This window comes from Chanodichthys erythropterus, chromosome 19 (genome assembly GCF_024489055.1).
Source record: "Chanodichthys erythropterus isolate Z2021 chromosome 19, ASM2448905v1, whole genome shotgun sequence".
Classification (NCBI taxonomy): Eukaryota; Metazoa; Chordata; class Actinopteri; order Cypriniformes; family Xenocyprididae; genus Chanodichthys; species Chanodichthys erythropterus.
Window position 1 is genome coordinate 17983042 of NC_090239.1, and position 23960 is coordinate 18007001.

The window sequence follows — 23960 nt, forward strand, 5'->3', positions numbered from 1 at the left end:
GCACATCATTTCATTTTTAAAAATTTATACAAATAAAGCTAAATAAGGATAAACAGAAAATACATTTAAGTCTTTAAAAGTAAAAAAAAAGTTATAAAAAAATACTTCTCTAATAAAGGTTCACCGCTGTATCTCTACTTTTCGTCAACACCATTAGAAATCATCATCATCCAAATTGTGAAAAATGTATTTGAGGATTCCAAATAATTTCCCTCATTTAACATAGGTTTTATTAGTAGCTAATAACACCAGCAAAACAAACAAGTTTGATATGCAAAAATATGGTTACTTTGACATCACTGTTAGCTTGTCAACCTGTTAGCTTTTCTTCAGTAGATAGAACTGATAGTGTGAATGTGTTCTTGACTCATTGTTAATAAGTTAGGGCTGCACGATATATTGAAATATTGTAAATGTACATGGCGCGAAATGCATATCGTGATGGCTAAATGATTTGAATAGGCTAATTCAAGTTTTAGATCGATGCATAGAATAGACTGGGCATGCAACTTATGTAAGTGGGACTTGCTTGATGTTAAAAAGAGTTAAGCGCAATAAGCTACATAAAAAAAAAAAAAACTATTGTCCTTGCTTACCTAGTCTGATGATTCGGCTGTGCACAGATCCAGACGTGTAATCCCTTTCATAATGTTGGGAACATGGGCTGGCATATACAAATATTGGGGACGTACACCCCAACTGTTACGTAACAGTCGGTGTTATGTTGAGATTTGCCTGTTCTTCGGAAGTCTTTTATATAAGGAGGAAACAATGGAGTTTGAGACTCACTGTATGTCTTTTGTACTGAACTCTTGTTATTTAACTATGCCAAGGTAAATTCAATTTTTGTATCTAGGGCACCTTTAAACAGATCTAATGTAGCCCTAAAAAACTTAAAGCACTGCTTGTTTTATTGTATTTGTCATTGTTTATAATTAGTCTCTTTGTTCACCTGGATATTCTTGATGTAAAATTTTCAGGTTGATATAACTGTATATTACCAAGTTGAGCAAAGAGTTGATATTATTTTTTTTTAAATTGATTTTAAAATGACATTGTCAGATGTATAATATTACTTTCAGAAGTTTTAATGATGCTTTCTTTTCCCAGAAAGAATGTGAAGCATATATATTGATTTATATCATTTTCAGTTTTAATTATAATTTAAATTGATTTTCACACTTTAAGCATTATCGTATCACATTTTTCTTCAATAATTTTCCTCAGTAATCCAAGTCATATTTCTCATATCTATATTTGACATGACAGTACATGTTTTTTTTTTTTTTGTTTTTTTTTTAATGTACAGTTTTGGCACATATATATAGTGAGTGATCCCAACACTCAAACACCAGTGCATAATTGTACCCATAAAATATCATTAATGCTCAGATATCTTACTGTCTCTCTACAGTATATGGAGAATGCCCATATTTGGTTCTAATTCACAGAATGCGTATTACTCCTATAGATTGAGTCAGTGAGCATGAATTAGGCACCTTCCATATGGACGGACAGCAGAGGTGACTGGACCAGGATCACGTCCAGGGCAGAGAGGACTAAGCCTGAGAGTGACACTGGATGGGTTAATTATCTTAGCTTGAACTCTTGTCCTAAGGGAAAACATTAGGTAATGGTCTCCCCACTCTAATAAAGCAGTGGAAATTTATTTCATACCCTTGTCCTTCCAGAATGACTGGGAGATGCACACTTAGTTTGCCTGTTGTCTTCTAATTGCATGGCTAATTGACTCTCTTCCCAAATCCATTCCTCCAACCACCAATCCATCCATCAATTAAATGAATGTGCTGACTCAATTTGAGTAATAAATGCTGTTGAACTATCTATACATCAAAGAATCATTTAAAAATGCACCAGAGTTGCCATAAAAATATTAAGCAGCACAAATGTTCTGACAAATTTATTAGAAATGTTTCTTAAATCAGAATTGTATTCTGATTTATATTTTTATATCCAAGTTTAAAATACTTGATTTCTGTGCATTCACTGTTAAGTGTATGATCATTACTCACCTTCATAAATATAGACACTATCACCAAGCCATTTGGACTCTTAGCAGCTTCTGTGTAGTTTGTGTACAGTTCATGGTTGTAATGTATAAGCTGCACCTGTATAATTGAAAAAGACAAAATTGGCAGTTATATGGTTTTGACGTTTTTTTTTTCAGTGAAAGTAATGCCTCCCATCTCTACTTGCTCACTTTGAAGGACAAAAGAGCTTCAGCATCAATACAACAAAAAAATAAATAAATAAAACAATTACATCCATGTCAACTGAGTGTCAGCTATGCAGGTGTTTTGTTCAACTTTTTCTTGGATTGTATGAAAGCATAATTACTGATTGATAATACTTTGGATGGTAATTACAGAAAATCCAGTGCAGATTTAATCTTACAACCTATTTTCACCTCATTAATATGGCAAATAAATATGTGACCGTTTGAATGAGCTGAGAGTCTGTTTGGATAACAGCCGAAGTTTTTGTCATTACAGATGGCTCTGAATCACAATCACAGGTAAACAGCTGCTTCTGTCTTTGTTTGAACATGTCTGTCAAATTTAAATTCGAATTCATTGTGAAGCACGGCTAATCTTCCTCCGGTGAATCGCTTGAGCGCACACTGTCCCTGTGAAAGGGCTTTAAAACTTAGGCAGTTTAGATTGGTGAAGGGGACAATTTCTTCTCTGTGAATTCCACAAAAGGTAGAACAGCCAAGAAATGTACAGATTACCTTGAGCAGAGAACAATTATTGTAAAATAACTTTTTCTAACGGAAAAAAAGCGTCTCCAAGGTATTCAACTACAGAACACTGTAAACAATTTGAGGAGCGTGTAGAGTTGCTGTGAGCAGCATCGTACAATCTTTTTTAGTCAGAATGAAGAGATCAATTCTTTACCAAGCCCTGTTTAGCCTGCTGTGTGTTTTTTAAAGAAGTAAATTAAAAACTGTGGCTGGTAGTAATTATGAAATATGCAAAAGGGGGAGCCAGGGAGTGACAGATAGTCTATAAACTTAATCAAGTGTGGAGGAACGCGATTACAGAGTGAATGTTAATTTGATTAGATTTATTTATTTATTTGGAAGCCAGTTTTTTTTCTATAAACTCTTTAACCAGACAGAGTTTGACAGCTAGTCTAAAGCGAACTTTTATACTCAACTGACGTCATACATAGCCTTTCTAAGAAGTCGCATTATATGTGTGAAAAGCAGAGATGCTCATCTCACTGGATCCATTGGCTCTGTGAAATCTGCAGATGGTGGAGGTGTGTCGAACAGTAGCAGGAAATGTTCAGCGAGTCTTTGCACACAGACAGATCTGTCAGACCGTCAGAGGAGAGGTGTCTATGCTTCGATGGGAGACAGCTTATGCCTCTGGTGGGCCCCCTGACAAGCTCTTTATTGTGTGATAGCTGGCTTAGGCCTACCATGGACGAAATATGAAGACAGCAAGTCGATAGCAAAAAGAGGGGTGGACAGCGCTAACAGGGCAAATGAAAAGCAGTCGTCTGGAACCCCCATCCAATAGCGGATACGCTCAAAGCAAATAAACGGAAAGCCCGGGTGTACGGAGAACAATCCCATTTGATTACATTAAAATGTCCTGTGAAGGAGCATGTAGCCGGTGAAGCTAACTCAATGAACTTGATTGGTTTCTTCTTACAGCATGGTATCCAAATGTAGCAGTGCAGTGTTTTAGCATGGTTTTCAGTAGGATGGGATATGACAGAGAGGGCTGTTGGGCAATTATGACATAATATAATAAAGAGAAATTAGTTATGGTGGAAGTTTGACGATTTCCAATTTAATACTGCACTTTTTAGATGGCACTTTGCTATATTTAGGACACATGAAAATGGGATTTTAATGAGCAAATATACTGTGGCACTGAACAGCAATGTTAATGTGTTATTTTGCTACCATTGATAATTGGAAATTAATGAAAGGGTGAGAGGGGGATCTAAAACAGAAATGTGGGTTGTTAGACAATTCTGAAAATCACTGGATATGGTGTTTGTTTATTAGTTCAAAGAAAAACTATCTATTCAATGTTTATGCATTTGACTTATATTTGCATACTTTAAAAATGTCTGAGACGGTTCTTTAATTTAGAAAGAACAGTATTTGCATACCTTTACATTTCTTAAATGTAGATTATGCCTTGATTCAGGCTATGATGCTAGTAATAAAATGCATCATTGCATATTTATATTTATATATATATATATATATAATATTTATATTTATATATATATATATATATATATAATTTGTGCATTTGTCTTCCACAGAAAATGAAATGGGTTGGTAAATGACAACAAATGTTAATTTTTGGGTGAAGTATCGCTTTAATATACCTAGAAATGATGGCTAAAATGCTAAACACGTGTATTTCCCAGAATGATTACAGGGTTTATTGAAAGTCACTGAAGCATATGAAATGGAAACATAACACAGACAAATATTAAATATTTGTGAAATGCTTTCCAGTTATTTTGCATACATTTTTATTTATTTTTTTTTTTTCAAGGGGAAATAAAGAATGGAGGGAAATAACCTAGGCCAAATTTTAAAGTGAAGTTTCTGAGAAACACCTTGAATATTTTAGCACTCATTTCATCTCTGGTGTTTCATTTTCAGCTTCTGAGTAAGACTGCCCATATCGGATCTGTAAGAATGAGGCTGCATTAACTCAAAGGTGTTGCAATGCATCTGCAGAGAGGCAGCTTCCCTCTGGGTGCCGTGAGCATCAGTCAAACATAATCTTTTATTACTATAGAGCAAATGAAAGAAGAGGAAGGCAGACATGTTGAATGTTACAGAGACAGACATCCAAAAAAAGCTTAAAAGCTTGGCTGCATTTGAATGCAAAACAGTCACTGGTTGGAAATGTGTTTGTCATTTTAAGTTGTAAGATTCTTCCTCTCCATTCTCTTTTCAAGAACAGGCACCGGCTCATTTGGTTTAATTACATTCTCTGTTTTTTTTTTATTTATTTATATATTTATTTAAACAGAGCCTTCAGGAGCATTCTTCTTCATGCTCAGGAACAGCTCTTTCATAAACATGACGTCATTTTCTTGTGAATTTTTAGTTACATGGCATTGACAAAAAGACAACAAAAATACCTAGCTGCACATTGAAAATGCTTGTTAATTTTCAGTTCAATTTCTGAATTTGAATTGTGGTAACAAACAGGATGCAGAACAGCAAGGCAAATATAAATGTAAGTAGAATAAAAATCAACTGAAATTCAAAGAAATTCATTGAACATTGCTACCTATAGGCCTCAGGTATGGAGGCAGGGCCCTATACGCCCTATAAAATCCCTATACGCTAGTCCACCAATCAAGACGGGCAGCAAAATACTAGGTTTTTTAATCTGTGTATCATTTGTTTTGTTTTTTTTTATATTGAAAGTACAAAAACAATGGTGAACAAGATTTAAACCATTCAGCAGAAAGGCGCATTTTACTCCTGCCAACGTCAAGATCAAATACTCAAGCTGCTTATTAATTTTCCATTCCTGAACATGAAAAATCAAGCCAAATTCTTTATTTATTTTAAATGAAAAACCAACTTTTCAGCAGCTAACTGACTTTAGTTTAAGTCACTGAATGCCGAAATGAGTGCATCCTTCAGGGACTGCGAATCAAAAGGCTAAACAGGCACACAAAGAAGTGCAGCTCGTAATGTAGATGTGTGAGTTGTAGGGCTTGCATAGACTAGTCGAGAGAGACTACTTCAACCACTAGTCGGCGCTGTCAGAAACAATCGAATACTCGAGCGTGCATTAACCATAATTTTTTTTTTTTTTTAAAAGAGAGATATGTCACAATATTGTAAATATTGTTTTAAACCAAAAAGGGGAGCCAATGGATATCACACAAGAAGCCACGTGCAAACTTTGCGTAAGAGTTCTGTGAAAGCTTAACCTCGGTCAATAAGCTATTCAAAGTGAAAGTAAAAAGTGAGCTGCCTGACGCTGCATTAACGGACCATATTCTCTCAGAGACGAATTTCAACATAATATGCTGATAACGGCATATAACTGTCTTAATTTATTCCATTATTTTTCTTGTGGCCCGTATATAGTGAAACAAATGAGAATAATATTATTTTGTGTTAAACAGGTTGTATTTAAGTCTGTGCTTGAAGTAGCTCTTAATTTTCATTGATGACTGCATGACTGTGTTAGGAAATATTATAAACTTAATAATTATAGGCCTATAATTCATTGTATAATAGACCAAAAAAAATGTTTAAAACATGTTCAAAGATGAGCTAATAGCCTATTCTTTTATTATCCTGACAGCACGTCAGTTATGTGGTGATGTGCTATGAAATTATTGCGGGCCAAATTTATTAATATTAATTTAATAATAAAAGTAGCCTAATCTAATAGTAATAATAATAGACTAGAAGAATGTAACAGGCCTACATTAATTGGAAATGCCAAATCCTCTTAATATTGTCAAAAAGCATCAAATATTGGCAATATCTCTGGCTATCATCGATACATGATCCATCGTCTGTTGACGCAACTCGGGTTATCGCGGGTTTATTTGGCTTTACTCTGTTACATGAAAATTAAAATTTGTAAATGTCATAATTATAATGTTTTGAGAGTTTACTTATAATTGTTGCATTAGGCTATGAATAAACATTTATTGATAAGAACTATTTCATGTCTTGCAACCCCTAGTGAGTTGTCATCATCTATTTTGGAGTGATTGTAATGTCTTCTAAAAATAAACTTCTTTCGCTTAATGTCATTTCAGGATAGATCGTTTGGCGGTTTATTATGAGTTTAAAAGAGCATGTGCGCCGATGATGCATCCAGACTGTTAGACGCTTTGAATTCAAAGTGTCTAAAACACATTTTGTCGGGAGCTGAGTAGCAAAATAGGCTGCTAAAGTAAAACAGCAAACACACTACAGCATTTTAATGTTTCATAAAAAGTACCTCAGCTGTCTATATAAATTCTGAAGATGATCACATTAATGCTCTAACATAAAACTTCATTTCATAAATACGGTTGTTATATTTATTTAAAAATAAGCATACAATTTTATGAAGAAATTTTTTTTTTTCTGCTTAGTAGTTTGTCTCTTCCACTTCCACTAGCAGTAGACTTGTCTATAGTGCATACTGCAGACCTGCCAACATGTACGCATTTTGCGTACCAAGTACGCATTTTGACCTCAAAGTACGCTGGTACGATTTGTCACTCTATACTACGCAAAAACCCGGTGAGTCCTCTGTGCGCGCGTAGTACTCAAATCCAGCAAAAGAAAGAGTTTGACAAATCATATCGCTGGGTTCATTTCCCCAAATAGCAAGCGGGGATGATTGACAAATGCATACGGCCTATCAATAAAAAAAGACCGCAAATCGACAGCAACACAAAATCCCGCGCGATCCTCCCTCCACTCTTGCAGTCTCAGTGACTGAATTCTCAGGCGAGGACAGTACAGCAGTCACGGTACTTCTGACTCCTTGAGGTAAACGGGTATAAAATGCTCAAGTAATGTTGAACAACAAATCTAAATAAAATTGAAATCGCTATATGGCTTAGTGATTATGAAAGTGCTGTGATGTGTACATAGGCGTAATTTGCGGGTGGGACGGGTGGGACATGTCCCCACCACTTTTTGAAACATCTCGCGGATATCTAATACAAAATAAACACCTCTAGTTGATTATCAGTTTGTGTTAATAATAGGCGATGTGGCGCTGGGATGTGTTGTTTTTAAAATCACGTTGAGTGCTCGTTGTTGCTGTTATCCGAGGCGCAACAGTGTTCTCTCGTTCTCTTGGCGCTCGTTCACATTGCGCAGTCTTCACACAGACGAGCGCTTCAATCTATGAATAGAGAGTTGCAGAGACTATTCGTTACGTCGAAATCACAAAACAAAATACACATAAACGTGTCCTTGCTCTTGATATACAATCACTGATGAACATCTTTGGTTTTAATGAGAAAAAAAAAAAAATCATTCATGGTTGGATTAGAACCCAGAACCTCTTGCACGCTAAACGAAAATACTGCCATTCGTCCATCAGGACATTCGATTACCGAGAGCGGATCCTCGTATTTATTAACTATCGAGACTAACGATATATTGTACTATAGCAGATGTAAGGAAGAAACTATCATATTAATTTTAATATCTCATTATTATTATTATTGTAATAATACAATCCCCCCCCCATACACATTCCTGTCCCACCCACATTTTAAAGCAAAGTTACGCCACTGGATGTGTATACTGACTGACAAGAGCGAGTCTGGAGAAACAGGCGTTTATTTATTTATTGTCAGTGTTGAGAAACGTATAGCCTACATGTGTTGCGTTATTGTGTTAATACTAACTAAAGTACCTAATTATGTTACATAGCCTACTTATTTTGTATGAAAACTAGCACATTAGTTACTTATGCATTTAAAAGCACTGTTGTCTCAGTGCTGCGCGAGCTCTCTCTCATACACACAAACGCACGCGAGCACTGAGAGGGAAGATCATTGTAAAATGAAAATTGCCGTGGTTTAAAATTTGTTATTTTTTTTGTCAGAAAACATTTTTAATTATCCACCCGTGTTTTTAAGATTCGGTAAATGGGGGACTCTTTAGTTAACTTCTTTATATTCTTGAATACTCGATTCGTATGGGTCCTGTCTATTCACTGTTTACTGTTTTCTATATGTTTGTATTGGCTAACCTTTAATCAGCGAATGTTTGTCTCGTTAAAAAAAAAGGTATTTATTTGTAACATGCTGTATTTGCTGTGGGATTTATATCCAATATTATTCCAATATCCAAATATTTTAGCATATTTGGATATTGGAATAATAAATTAAGTATTTTAAATGAATCACATGTTAACTCAATGTTTACTCTTTTCTAAGGATTTCTTAATTTTAGACTAGTTTTCATTACAAAACCTGTGTAAAGGACTCAACTGTCAGGTTAGTTGTATGTAAATAGAGCCTACTTGAAATTGCAAACACAAATTTTTAGTCCATATTAAATATGTGAATGTGATTCACTTGTGGTTGTCAGTTTGTATAAGCACACATTATGCAATGCAATATTAATCATGGATAAAAAAAATGCTTTTGAGCAGGTGTAGTGAAATTTTTAATTGTGCCAAATTATAAAACTTTAACAGTCAAAATTAGATAAACGAAGATGGGTGTGGTTTTTTTTGTCATGATCCGAGTGTTTAGAAACTAAATTTATGAGCCGGTTAGATTTTATTGGTGATTTCAAATATGAAATTTAATCGTAAGGTTGGCGAACAGTTTGAGAATTTGATGTTTCCCCATTCAAAGAGATTGCGTGATGCCCAGAATGCCCGAGAGGCGTTTCAAAGATGGCCGCCGAGTGAAATGACTTGTCTTAAAAGGGACTTTGCCGTTACGCTCACGTCTTTTGCAGTGCCTCGCACATGAGTGCTGCGTTTTTAAGATGCTGTGCCAAGTTAAAAGACTTTCATCTTTTACACGCAGAGCCGCTCAATGTCAGTTCCAAAACAGTGGACCAATCAGAAGAATTCAAGAGGCAGGACAAGCGTTGCGAGCTTCTGTTTACAGTAGCAAGTTGGCATGACAACTGTTTTATTTGACAGCAACATGGCAGAGGAGGCACTCATTATCTTATTTTCTTTTTCTCCACGTCAAAATTTGTATCTATCAATTCTGCTGTTTGCCTATTTCTATTATTTCCGTTATTGTCCTTATTGCATCACGTCTCGAGACCCTCGCATTCTATGCTGCGCTTTTTTAAAAACCCTTCCTGAGCGCTGCATCTCACGTATTTAGACGCAAAGATGCGTTTGTGTGAATGGCCCCTAAGGCTGCATTTATTTAATTAAATATGTGAAATACTTTATTTTAAAGGTACAGTAAGCGATTTTTGAAAAACGCTGTTGAAAGTGGATCGGACAGAGCACCACAACAAACTTGTAGCCAATCAGCAGTAGGGGGCGTGTCCGCTCATGATGGGAGAGGAGAGAGAGTGAGCTGTGCATGAGGGAGATTTGAAGAATGACTTTAGAAAGAAAGATGGCTGAGATATTACAAAAGAGAAAAGCTCAGAGGAATATCACTGGAAAAAGAATGGCTATGATCAGGCAAGAACTTAAGTACCCAAACTAATATTAGAAATGCTTTCCAGTGCTTGAGAGACCTAAGCGGGAAGGCCTGAAAATGGATGCTTAGGTTGTATTGTTTCTGCTCCGTATGCGAGTAACATTGGTATTGAGTGTCTGGAGCTGCCGTGCTGCTGGGGACTAACAATGAACTCTTGCTTGTATACACTTGTGTACTGTGTGTCCATTTTTTTGTGCTTCCTTGTTGTTCATTCGTCATCTTCGCTTTATTTTTGCGAACCTTTATTTTCCTTCTCTTCTGCTGATAAGAGACACTCTCGCGTTGTATTCATGCATTTTGGGGGTGGAACAATGAAGGGAGGGGTGTGTTTGTTTGGGTTGATTTCAAATATCAAGTGTTCAACAACGATTTTGAGAAATCGCATACTGCACCTTTAAATGCAACTTATTCCTGTGAGGCCAAAGCTTTTCAGCAGCCAGTTCTTAGTGTCACATGATTCTTCAGAAATCATTCTAATATGCTGATTTGTTCAAAAAACACTTTTTATTAATCTTAAAAAATAAGAATATTGATTGCACTGCTTTTGTGGCAACTGTGATATATTTTTTCATGATTATTTGATGAATTTAAAGTTTAAAAAAAGTTTAAAAATATATACTGTTACAAAAAAATATCCAAGTATTGTTGAATTAAAAATCTTAAAGGTAGTGTACTTCTGCACTAACCAAGCAAGTAATGATGAAAGCTTTCTCAATATACAGTCAACATAAATTAATTAGCTGGATTACTAAGAATTACAGCAGAAATGAACTTGAAATGTAGATTTGGCTACTGTTGTCTATCAAGAAAAGTAATGGTTTAAACACAAGAGTGAAAGACAGAGCTGGCCTTGGTGCTCGGGTCACGCTTCACTTTGCCCTGATAGACTGTTGACACTTTGTTTTATTATTGTTGGATTATCAGGTGGCTGCCATGGAGGTGGGAAATAAATTATAATCATTAATTACTGAGGATTTGCCTGTCAAGCTCACACTTATTTTGTTGCCACACAAATTGTCGGTCTTATTATCCTCAAAGGGAAATGTCAGGACTTCACTGACTGGTGACTTTATCAAATGATGGAGGCCGCAGTGCAGTGCATGCTAAATGTACACTGCAAGTGTAATTGAGATGCTTTTTTTTTCCATTGTTATGGCTCTGTTAGTGGGAGAATGAGAACAGTAAGTTATCAGCAATACAGTTAGGACTATTTCAGCCAAAAATAAGGCTGTGTTTTTCAATATAAGTTATATTGTTCAGCAGGGTGCAAACATTACTGTATCATAATCTAAAGCATTCATGTTAAACATTTCATGAAATGCATGCTTTAAGGCACACTAAGTATTTGTCGATGCATAAAAACCTACGCCATAGAGCTTTGCTTTTGTTGACCTATAAGACCTGCTGTCTTTACACATTGCTCTTATGTTGTGACCTTAAAAGATCAATAGACTGCTGAATACTAGCAGCTAGGTCTGATCTGTATCCCACTCATGACGTAAGACACACAGGATTTAGAAGCTTACCTCCCCAGAAAAAGCCTGGCCGTTGAGGAGATGCTCAGAGCCTTGTCCGTCCTCACTGCCAAAGTGTAACCTGATCTCCTCAAGACGATGGCTGTACGTCATTGGTCCACCCGAGATGTTCACCAGGTGCTCTTTGTCCAATCGGAGTGATACATGACGACCAGTGTTGTACATGGTCCCTCCCACCTTTAAAAAACAAACAAAAAACCCCCCAGATATAACAGGTTAAAAAAAGTCAACAAAGAATTAAACTGAGAACTACTAATCAAATAAATGGAAATAAAAGACCAATGGCACGTCCAGGCTTTTTTATTGAGGCTACATGTGGGGCTCAGATTCATTCAAGTGTGGTCTCTCTGATTTATAATGTGCTTGACTTAGAAAAGGTCATGTGCTAAATGAGCTAGAAAGGGTGCTAAGTTAAAAGCCAGATGGCAACCAGCTGCACAATAACTGCTACTTGTTGGCTTTAGCAAAAAAAAACAAAACAAAAAAAACAACATGCTTTCCATCCCATTTTAAACCAAAAAGCCTGTATCTGGTTTCACTGGTTCAGTCTCTGATTTGGGTAATGGGATAATTTTGGGGAGAACCCGAGTTTGCTAATCAAATTTTAGGGGTGGCTAGAGCCATCCCAGAACATCCATCTGGATATGTCCTTGTAAACGAACATATTGGGTTTTCTGATTTTTCTTGATTTATATTAAAACTGTTTTGATATAAATCTAAAATAAAACTAAATGTAACTATGGGGCCATTTACACGACACAGTTTTCAACTAAAAACGGAAAACGTATGCGTTTTGGCCGTTCATTTACACGACAACAGCGTTTTGGTGGCCTGAAAATGCAAACTTTTGAAAACAGTCTCCATGTAAACAACAGACTTTCAATCTTTCAAACAAACAAAAAAAAAAGAAAAATCATACAGATATACATTTTTAAAAATATCATGATAATTAAAAAAAAAAAAAAAAAAAAAAAAAGCATGAGTGAAATACATTTTCAATATTTATTATGTTGAAAATGATTTAAAAGGAGTCTTCCATCATATTCTAAAATGATATTTCAAATGTTCTTTCCATCACTTGATTTCCACCCCAGAATGCTAATGAAAGTATGAAAAGAGTGCTTTTTAAGAGAATATATTTTCTAAAAGTCTGCAGGGGCAACAGTGCCTATAGCTAAAGAAACATGTCTACATCGAATCGTTTTACTGAAAAACAGATAGTGGTCTGTAATTAAATTATATTCTCATTCTCAATGATGCTGTAACATGTAAAAACTCAAGTGGAAGGAAAGAAGCTGGTGTGACAGATGGAAGAATGAAAACAAAAGAAGTGTGTCCTCTGAGCTGAAGAGAGTGAGAATCTGCTTGGAATCAATTAGATCTGAGGCTTTAAGAAGACAGCATGGAGATACAACAACCGCGGATAGCAATCTTTATCAGTGTATCTGCTTATTTATTTATATTCAGGAGTTGTTCCAAAGTGAGCCATTGAAATTCCAAACACAGTGCTAGAAAGGCTTGCATGGCTCTTATCTTACCTTTTCTTTCCTTTTTTTGCATCTTTCTTTCTCATTCTCTTTCCTTCATCTGTCTCTCTCTTTTTCCGTTTACGACTTTGCCTTCAAAATGATTTTCCCTCGCCAAATTCCCAAAGAAAGAGGCCTGCCCACACATTGTAAATATTTTATAGAACCTCTGAAAAAAATCAATGATTTGTAGGGTAGAGAGATGAGGTAGGTAAGAGAGAGGGATATTGAGGAAAAGTAAGAGTGGGAATGGGAGAAGCAAAGACCATCCTTGAGAGAGAAAGGTGAGTAAAATTGGTATAGCCACACTTGAAAGGATAGTTCGCTCATATATATATTATATATATTATATGTGTGTATTATAAATCTTTCTTCTGCTGAATACAAAAGATAATATTTTGAAGAATATGGTTAGCCAAACAACTGATGGACCCATTGCCAAAATTTTATGGAAGTGAATGGGTTCCATCAATTGTTTGGTTTCCGACATTCTTCAAAATATCTTCTTTTGTGTTCAGCAGAAGAAATACATTTTATACAGGTTTGGAACAACCTGAAGGTGAGTAAATGATGACGGAATTTTATTTTTGGGTGAAGTATCCTTTAATGGATCTGCACAGTTACCTCTGGGTACTTGATTCATCCGAGAAAAGGGCAAGGCATTTGAAAAACCCTGAAGAGGTCATTTCTCAGTGAATATTCATGAACTAGAGATGGCAAAGGGAGAATAACTAAAAAAAAAAACACTGCAGCTTCACTGAAGAAAATCCCTGTTCGTCGTATATGACGAACTAAGATGTTTCTGCCACTATCCGACAACAGCTAAAGAGTGGACCTCAAAGTTTTTTTTCTTCCTAAATGTGAGGATTTGTCCATTATTGATGGCCAGTCCATGCTGACCATCTTTGTAGCACTGTATATAGACATTTTATTTGAGATATATGTATGTGAGGGTTTATTTACTTCTTGTAATGTTCCAAAATGTACTACACACCTCCCACTGCAAGTCCAGTACAGATGTTACCCCGAGGGTATAAAGATCATCAAATTGAGAACGTACTCGACTTTCTTGACTTCATGCACTGTGATTCTCATAAACATTAGCCTGTGTAGTGTTTCATCTCTGCATTTTAATTTTCCCAAATGCATTGAGCTGTTTCACCCCATAATTTGAATTAATGAATTCAAAATCATGCTAGTAAATGCTCTGCTGCACTTTAATTTGTTGATCTGACAATGCTATGAATGACACATTGCATTGCTCTGACAACAACTGCAAAACACCACAGCACTTTGAATTAAACTTCACTTGATGTGCCATTATACCTGACATCTACAGAAGTACCAACACAGAAATAAATTACATTTCAAAATATATCAAAATAGAAAATAGCATTTCTGTGTAATATTTTCATATTACTTTTATTAGTGTTTTTGATCAAATAAATGCAGTATTGCTGAGTATTGAGAGACTTCTTTTAAAGACAAAAAAAAAAAAAAAACCCCTCACTAGTCTATGCGCACATGTGTGTAAATATCAAACGATTACATAACAGCTCTGAAGCTTTCCTTCTGGACTGCTCTAGCAATAACCATTCCAGGACTCTTATGTAAAGATCACATAAGCATGGGCTGAATCTATAAAACATCGTTTCCAATAGCTTAAAGCCAAAAGGCCAGTTTTAGATGCTGGTAATGCTCTCTGGTCAGGTAATCATGACTGGATGCTTTGAAATTAATATAATGAATGCTATTATAATGCGCCAGTGAGAAGGCAATGAAATAAAAAAAATTAGAGAAGCACATGCTCCGTCAAGAGGATTGGCATTATGAGATTCTGTAAGGATTGGAAAGGCTGATATTAGGATGAAAAGGATGTAAAACCAATTTATTTCACAGTCTCCAGTGTACTGTACTGTTCGGTCAGTATAAGTAATCCTCATTGAACATAATACATCACTCAGGAGAAAACTGGCTTTCAGCAACACTGTAGAAATTACAGCATTAAAGGGATGATGTTTCAGCTATATTTGAATGACTTTATAAGTTTCTGGTAAAATTCTGTTTATTAAAAAAATAAAAAAAATTTAATAAGAGGTATAATATAAAATGTTAAATTAGCTATTTATTTATTTTCTGATTTTCTGATGGCAGTGTCATGTATTTCCTAAAAGTAGACCATAAAACCCCAATAAAACAAATGAGACTAAATAGATCCTTTGTCAGTTATTTATTAAGATATATGAACAATATATAATATTACATATTTGTGAGTGGCAAAATAATGTGAACTCTTGCTTTCAGTATCTGGTGTGACCCCCTTGTGCAGCAATAATGGTAAACTAAACGTTTCCGGTAAAAGCTGATCAGTCCTGCACAACTACTTGAAGGAATTTTAGTCCATTTCTCAGTACAGCTTCAGCTCTGGGATGTTGGTGGGTTTCCTCACATGAACTGCTTGCTTCAAGTCCTTCCACAACATTTCAATTGGATTAAGTTCTGGACTTTGACTTGGCCATTCCAAAACATTAACTTTGTTCTTCTTTAACCATTCATTGGTAGAACAACTTGTGTGCTTGGGCGTGTTGTCTTGCTGCGTGAACCACTTTGTCTTGGGCTTCAGTTCACTTCAGTTCAGATGTCCTGACATTTTCATTTAGAATTCGCTGGTATAATTCAGAATTTATTTTTCCATCAATGATGGCAATTCGTCCTGGCCCAGATGCAGCAAAACAGGCCCAAACCATGATACTACCACCACCATGTTTCACAAAGAGGACAAAGGTTCTTGTACTGGAATGCAGCGTTTCTCCAAACATGCTTCTCATTAAACCAAACATTTCTATTTTTTGTCTCATCCATCCACAAAACTAGCCATCTGGCTTGTCCACATGATCTTTAGCAAAATGCAGACAGGCAGCAATGTTCTTCTTTGAAAGCAGTGGCTTTCTCCTTGCAACACCACTTGCCATGCGCACCATGGTTGTTCAGTGTTCTCCTGTTGGTGGACTAATGGATATTAACATCAGCCAACGTGAGAGAAGTTAACCTGGGATCCTTTGTCTCGTTGCAGACTTTTTGGATTAATATTTGTTGGTCGACCACTCCTGAGGAGGTTAGCAATTGTTCTGAATTTCCTCCATTTCTACACAATCTGTCTCTCTGTGGATTTGTGGAGCTCAAACTCTTTAGAAATGGTTTTATAACTTTTTCCAGTCTGATGAGCAACAACAACTCTTTTTCTGAGGTCCTCAGACATCATCTTTTTCTGTGTTATGATACACTTCCACAAACACATGTTGTGATGTTTAGACTTTGCTAGATTCCTGTTCTTTAAATAAAATGGCACAAACTGACACCTGATTGTCAACCCATTGATTTAAAAACATTTAGGAACAGGTGGAGCCTAAGTTCACCTTCAAATTAACTGCTAATCCTAGAGCTTCACATACTTTTGCCACTCACCGATATGTAACACTGGATACGTTTTTTCAAATAATGTATATTTTTTTTGTCCAATTTGTTTGATTGGGTTCTCTTTGTCTACTTTTAGGACTTTTGGGTCATATTTTTGCAGAAATATAGAAAATTCTAAAGGGTTCACAAACTTTCAAGCACCCCTCAAAGCAACAACTTTTTTGAATAATGAAATTGAACACATTTATGACAGACCTACGTTTTAATTGAGCCAAAACAAAATTCACTAAAATGAATCAGATTTCTCAAAGCTAGAAGAGTAAATAGAGTAGCATTCCAGGGTTTCTTTTCTCTCTTTTTATGTTGGCTCTTTTTTTTTTTTTTTTTGAACTTCTTGTTTTCAGCCCAGGGCTGTGTCCAAAACTTAAGCCACCTACATTTCTGCCTAGTCAGTCAATGACTAATCAGACAATGCTGTAGTATGGTGGTATGGCCTAGAGAAACGGCTTCTAGACAGGATTTTCAAGGCACAATAACATCATGTCTAATGATCTAGAACAAATTCAAGTGGGTGTTTATAACCAAGTGGATATTTAGTGGCTACAATGCTTATTTGTCAGAAGTGGAGTCATAAGTGGATTATTATTTTTTTTATTGACATTTCTAAATACATTTTCTCTTTTTTTCAGACACCATTTTAATTCATTCCACCATTCAAGCATGCCCAGGATTGTGGGATGTCACAGGCAGCACACATTACATTCAAAACAGACCCGATGACAAGCACTGAATTCAGAAGTCTTTTTGCCTTCCTACCTCTATATACTCAGCTGTGTGATACGCCAATGCCATGTGTATGTTCACTGATCACTGACTGTGCAAAGTTTAATCATTCACTCTTGTGTATTTTTACCCTCTCAGGTTTCTCCCATCTAGTATTGCTTCACGATGTGTTTTGTGAGTTTTGGTTCCATTACTCTTGCTTTGAACTCTTATCTGATTGTGTATCTTAGTATCATCTTGTGTTGGATCTAAATTTAGTACTGCACTTGGGTCCTTCCTCACAAGGTCACTCCCTGCACGGGATTGTTGTAAACTCCCAGCAGGTTTTGTGGTTTCAGCAGTAATGAGCACATTTTAATGCCGTTTCTGGCACCCTGTGAAGAAAATCAGACTAAGATCATAATGCATTTGATTAAATGAATTTCTTTCCCTTCATTAAAGGTGAAAGACAGATATAAAAAAGGGAAAAATCTCTCATATTTTTGGCTCTTGGTGTGCCAGAGTAAAAATGAAAAATAAGTGCATTGTCTAGTTTGTCAAATTAATTTCAACAGAACATTTTAGGCAAAGCAGTGACAAGATGCTGTTTAGTGACACCACACTTTTGAAGCATTTTTAAACAAGTTTATAACGTCAAAATGAAAAATTGCCAAAGGAGAAAAGCATTGAGCAAAGCAATAAAAGTCACACTAAGCCAGCCTAAAAACTACAATCATGAAAATAAGGGGCCTGTCTCAGTCTACTCTCTATTATAATAGTGAACTTTTTTTAATAGTAAAATTTTTAGGACTCTCCCATTGTCAAAATCATTCCAGTGCACTAAAATGTTCACTCCATGCAATTTTCCCAGAATGTCATAAAATTAAAAAATAATAATAAAAATAATAATTATAAATAACTCACCAGAAATTCTATCATGTGTACTGAAGACTTTAAAATAATCAGAAGATGCGTGCAAGTGTAAATGTATGGGCGGCCTTTTTTTTCCATCTTTGATTTTTTTTTTTTTCCCACTAGTGTGCATGAAAAAAACTCATTTTTATTTTATTCGTTCATTTATGCATGTCCTGCAGTTTATTAAAAAAATATACATATAAAAGCTATGCATGTACATTTTTCTACATAAAAATGTATTCCAAGTAGGGCTGGACGATTAATGAACGATTATTTTGTTTTTGTTTTTTTGTTGTTTCTTTGCCCTCATAGTTCACTTACAAGTTTACTTTATGCTATAAATATGCATGATTATTAGAAGGTGGAATATTTTTTCCTATTGAAAGTGTGATCTGACATACTGTAACAGCTCACTTTCAGCAGTGATTTTATCTATGGTTCCTAACATTTCTTATAGATTTCTGCTCGTTGTAAATCAGATAAAGATAAATTATTAGTCATACCATCTCTCTATTATTTGTGTAGCTGTGGGTTGTAAATACATGCTATAATAAGTTTTGAGTTTCTAAGCTACTTTAGTGATGAATCACAGGACAGTGCTGACAACTAGTTTCTGCATTCCTCTCTGTGCGCGCGATCTTCACGTTTTGTGCAGCTACTGTATGTATGAGTGTCTGTGTTACAATTCATTTGCGTGAGCACGGTAGCTCGATATAATAATACACATCCGATCTTCTAATTGCTTGAATGTCCAAACTGCCACACTGTAAACACATACAACTGACAAAATTTGTGAAGACACAAAGCTCACCCACCGCCCGCGTGCCGTCTCTGTGTGTTGACTCAGCGTTCACCTCCGTGTTGCTTCCATGCCATTCACTGGATGTAGTTAACATTGCATAACAGTGCTGTACTTTTTTAACATCTAAAATGAAAATGTAAATACCAGCTTTTTTAAATGTGTAACTGCGCAATTGCAGTCATCATTGCAGTCTCAGTGTTTAGTGGTTCAAGGCTGTGGATAGTCTCTAAATTTATGTTCACTGTATACTGATTGACATCATGTAGGGAACTAGAGAGCGGAATGAGACAGTCAAAGATACCTGCATTGCTGTCTGCTGAATGTGCCCTCTGTAAAACACACTTCCACACGCATCCAGATAGATATGCCTGGTCTTTCTGACGTCCTGCCTCAATTATTTCCACCTCAGAGATGGCTGCCTTCAAATCTGAGAGAGCTAAAAGGAGTTTGCCTTTTTTGCCCATGCATCTCTACACATTAATGCAAATTGACCCTCGAAACTCAGTTCAATTTAGAATTGATCCAGTTTCTCAAAAGGGTCAGTAATGCCAATGCTCCTAGTTTAATTGCTAACATGTGGCTAAACGATGGATTACATAGAAGTCCCTGCATGTTGCAAAAATTGTTCAGAAATAATCCAGCTAGCACAATTAAATATGCCTTAAAACGGTCTGCTAGCTGCACTGATTCACCAGACACGTGTCCCCCTTTTAAACAGTTTCCTTAATTGTCCCTAGCATTTCAAGTCAGGCGTATCTGCTCGCCCATTACTCACTTGATTGTTCTCTTTTATGCTGTTTGTATTAATTCACCATCAGTTTGCTTGTAAGCTGACTGCCAGATATAGTTACTCTTTTCTGCTTACAACTTTTACCAGTTTTGGTCCCACTAGAAATCAATTTCAGGAATAAAATTTCAAGTCCAGAGGTGGCAAGTGTCTATTACTGGTGTACAGAAGAATTCAAACAAATAAATGTGTAATAGAACATACACTTCTTCGCATGCTGCATGCAAAACAAACAACTTGTACAGTGCAGTCTGTTTCACAAATGATTGACTCGTATGAACTCTTTTTAGTGAATTAAAAACATTCAGTGCAACCAATGGCTGTGTTATTGCAGTGCATTGTGGGATTGAATCAGTGCACTCGATAACATCCCCTATGGTTTCGGACACCACTACAAATAGCTGTGTTCTCAAATAAAACCCCCTATTTAAGGTTATTGGGGGTGATTTAGAACACAGCCAATGTAGCTCAATTTCTGAAATTAATGACTGAATGAATGGATCAAAAAGACAAGTTTGAATTAATCTCAAATAGTGATGCAGCGAAATTAATTTTTATTGAAACACTGAAAGCAAAATGAAAGTTTTCTAAAGGTCTAAACTAAAGTTTCAGTAATTCAATTTGGGTAATTGGGCAGTCAACCCTTGATATGCTGTTCAGGGTAGGGTGACCATCCGTCCCACATTTTGCAGGACAGTCCCGAAATTGGGAGCTTTGTCCCTCATCCCGCAAGAAGCAAGTAGTGTCCCGCATTTCTGTATTATTTTTTTTCACAGCTACACCAGTAAAGATTTCATCTCACATACTGTATAAGAACTTCAAGAGCTGCTCAAAGCTGCCCAAATTGATGGCAAATATTTTCAACGAACAAAATGTGCGGCGATCCCATGGGTGCTCGAGTGGCACTCACGAAAATGGTCGAGAACTTACGGAAAAACACAAGACATTCTTCATTTGTTTTAACTAATAAAAAATTGATTGCAAATTTTAGACATGACTTTCTTCTCACATTAATAGTTCGTTTAAGGTGGTTTCTATGGCGTTATTGTAATGACAAAAATCGAGAGTGCATTATTGTTAAGCGAGAGCGCATCGAATGTGCGAGCAGGAAGCTCTCCGCTTATGAGTGGATTTCCTTCTCTCACAAAACTAGACACGCACTGGACACACGTGTGTGCTCAAACTTTGTCCTCCTGCATGTGCACTCGTCAATCTAGAATTGTCTTCTCTCCAGGATTTAATGTTGCCAGAAGCGCAACATTATAGTGTGGGCACCCACCGGCATAAATATTAATCGACGCATATGTGTCAAGTTTGCCATCGAATGTAAACCAATATTTACATTGCATAATAGTAGTAAATTTATCTGTCTCACACGTGTCCCGCAATAGCCAGGTGGTCACCCTAGTTCCGGGTGTTGTGTTCACAGGTGATAAACCAATCAAGGTAAAGTTCTTTGGCAACAAGCCACATTCAGCCAACAAATTTCACATATTGCAGTCAAAAGAAGCACTAACTGTATTGGCCCTGATTTATTTATTTTTTTTCCCTGTCTACATATTTTCGTTTGCTGAAATGTTAATGCATCACTACTCTCAAACAGCATGTATAATTACAGCATTTGCAGACAGAGAATTTCAAATGAAGAGTTTGTGAATTAGAATTGCAATGAATCGAATACCTACATTTACCAAGATAGTACAAACAAAAACTCAAAAATGTATGTAAATCATTAAAATTCAAATAAAACAACTGAGGAGCACAACTGAAACCTATAATAAAAACACATATATTTAGTAAGCTTTTGGTGAAACTTTTGACAGTGCAGCTTGCCAGGCTACAAAATTAGTAGTTAAATGGCAGTCATGCTGTCATTTTGAACATATTTATGCAAGTGCATACTGGCAGTAGGATTGTCTTCTAGTTATCTGCTTTGTTCACTATTTCTCAGTGATAGGAAGTCCAGTTTTTCGCGAACAGGTTCTTTCTGACAGTTCGTTTCAATGAACTGGTTAAAAAAAAAATGGATTACTGGTTCTTTTACGTCCTCACGTACTGACTTCATTTCTATCTTCCAGGTGCATGAAAATGCATTCAAACACATCCAAATAAAGTAATTTGTAATCATAACTTCTGTTAAATAATAATAAGTCATTGTTATCATCTTGGATAAGTTTCATATGTTTTGCAAAAGCACACAATACAGGCACATGGTATGCAAACATGATGTTTTACACGTCTTAAAAGATATAAAGTAAATAAACTAGTCTTCATCAACTTTTTACAGAAACCATCCAGCTCATAAAGCTTAAAGTTGCCCTAGAATTGAAAATTTAATTTACCTTGGCATAGTTAAATATGAAGAGTGGAAATGACATACAGTGAGTCTCAAACTCCATTGTTTCCTCCTTATGTAAATCTCATTTGTTTAAAAGACCTCTGAAGAACAGGCGAATCTCAACATAAAACCGACTGTTACGTAACAGTCGGGATCATTAATATGTACGCCCACAAAATTTGCATATACCAGCTCATGTTCAAGGCATTACACAAGGGCAGGACGTCTGGATGTGCAGAGCTGAATCAACAGACTAGGTAAGCAAGCAAGGACAATAGTGAAAAATGGCAGATGGAGCAATAACTGACATGATTCATGATATTATGATATTTTTAGTGATATTTGTAAATTGTCTTTCTAAATGTTTCGTTAGCATGTTGCACTGTTAAATGTGGTTGTGATAAAGACGAGCCCACCAGCTCGCCTTCGGGGAGGAAGTGTAAGTCCGTGAGGGGATGTAAAAATGATGGCTCACTCGCAAAGCACTTTTCGTGCAAAGTGTAATTTAGGAGTGTGTATGTGTGTGTGTGTGTGTGTGTGTGTGTGTGTGTGTGTGTGTGTGTGTGTGCCAGTGCTGCTTCCCCAGCGGTGGCAGCTAATGTGACTTTATCACATCACTTTCCCCCTCTCCAAGCCGCGTACTGGCCGGAAACCTGGACAGGTAGTCGGCTACCACATTGAGTCTGCCAGGTCGGTGCCGTATCTTAAAGTGGTATGGCTGCAAAGCGAGGTACCACCGTGTGACTCTGGCATTGTGGTCCTTCATGGACTGGATCCAGGTTAGGGCCCGGTGGTCAGTTTCTAGGTCGAACTCTCGCCCAAGGAGGTAGTAGCGCAAGCTGTCTAGGGACCACTTGATGGCAAGACCTTCCTTCTCGACCGCTGAATATCTAGTTTCCCTGGGCAGTAACAACTGGCCTCTCTTCTCCGGCGGTTCCCTGGGCAAGAACTGCACCAATCCCCGTTGCAGAAGCGTCTACTTGCACCAGGAATCTCTGGGAAAAGTCTGGACTCTGCAGGACCGGACTGGAGCACATCTTTTCTTTTAGAGTAACGAAAGCTGTTTCACACTCAACGGTCCATGGGATAGGGTTAATCACCGTTTTGGACAACAGGTTGGTCAGGGGAGCCGCGATGGAAGCAAAGTTTGGCACAAATCGCCTGTACCAGCCCACCAGCCCTAGGAATGACCTCACTTCTTTCTTAGTCTTTGGTTGTGGGCTCCTTCGTATTGCCTCCACCTTGTCAATCTGTGGTCTCAGTTGTCCGTTGCCCAGGTGATACCCCAGGTAGTTTGCCTCTTGCCTTGCCCACTCACATTTTGAAACGTTTAATGTCAATCCTGCCTTTTCTATCTTATTTAGGGTTTGTTGGAGGTGTTGGAGATGCTCTGTCCAAGAGTTGCTATGGATTACCACATCATCCAGGTATGCTGCAGACCAGTCTTCACAACCTTGAAGGAAACGATCCATCAGTCTCTGGAATGTGGCCGGTGCCCCGTGCAGGCCAAAAGGAAGGACCGTGAATTGGTATAGTCCTAGTGGAGTTCAGAATGCGGTATAGGGTCTGGACTCAGGGTTGAGGGGTACTTGCCAGTATCCCTTGCACAGGTCTAATGTGGTTATGTACTGTGCTCTTTTTCTCCAGCAGATCATCTATTCTTGGCATGGGGTATGCATCAAACTTAGACTGGGCGTTGAGC

At 36.8% G+C, this 23960-nt stretch overlaps 1 protein-coding gene across 1 annotated transcript in view; it reads right to left on the reverse strand.

Moving 5' to 3' along the window:
- ca10a (carbonic anhydrase Xa) overlaps positions 1 to 23960 on the reverse strand; it is a 207442-nt gene that overhangs the window by 12665 nt on the left and 170817 nt on the right. The window contains exons 4-5 of the mRNA XM_067369943.1: positions 11703 to 11888; positions 2034 to 2129 (exon numbers count right to left, since the gene is read on the reverse strand). Coding sequence (XP_067226044.1) covers positions 2034 to 2129; positions 11703 to 11888 — 282 coding nt within the window. The remainder of the gene's footprint in view (positions 1 to 2033; positions 2130 to 11702; positions 11889 to 23960) is intronic.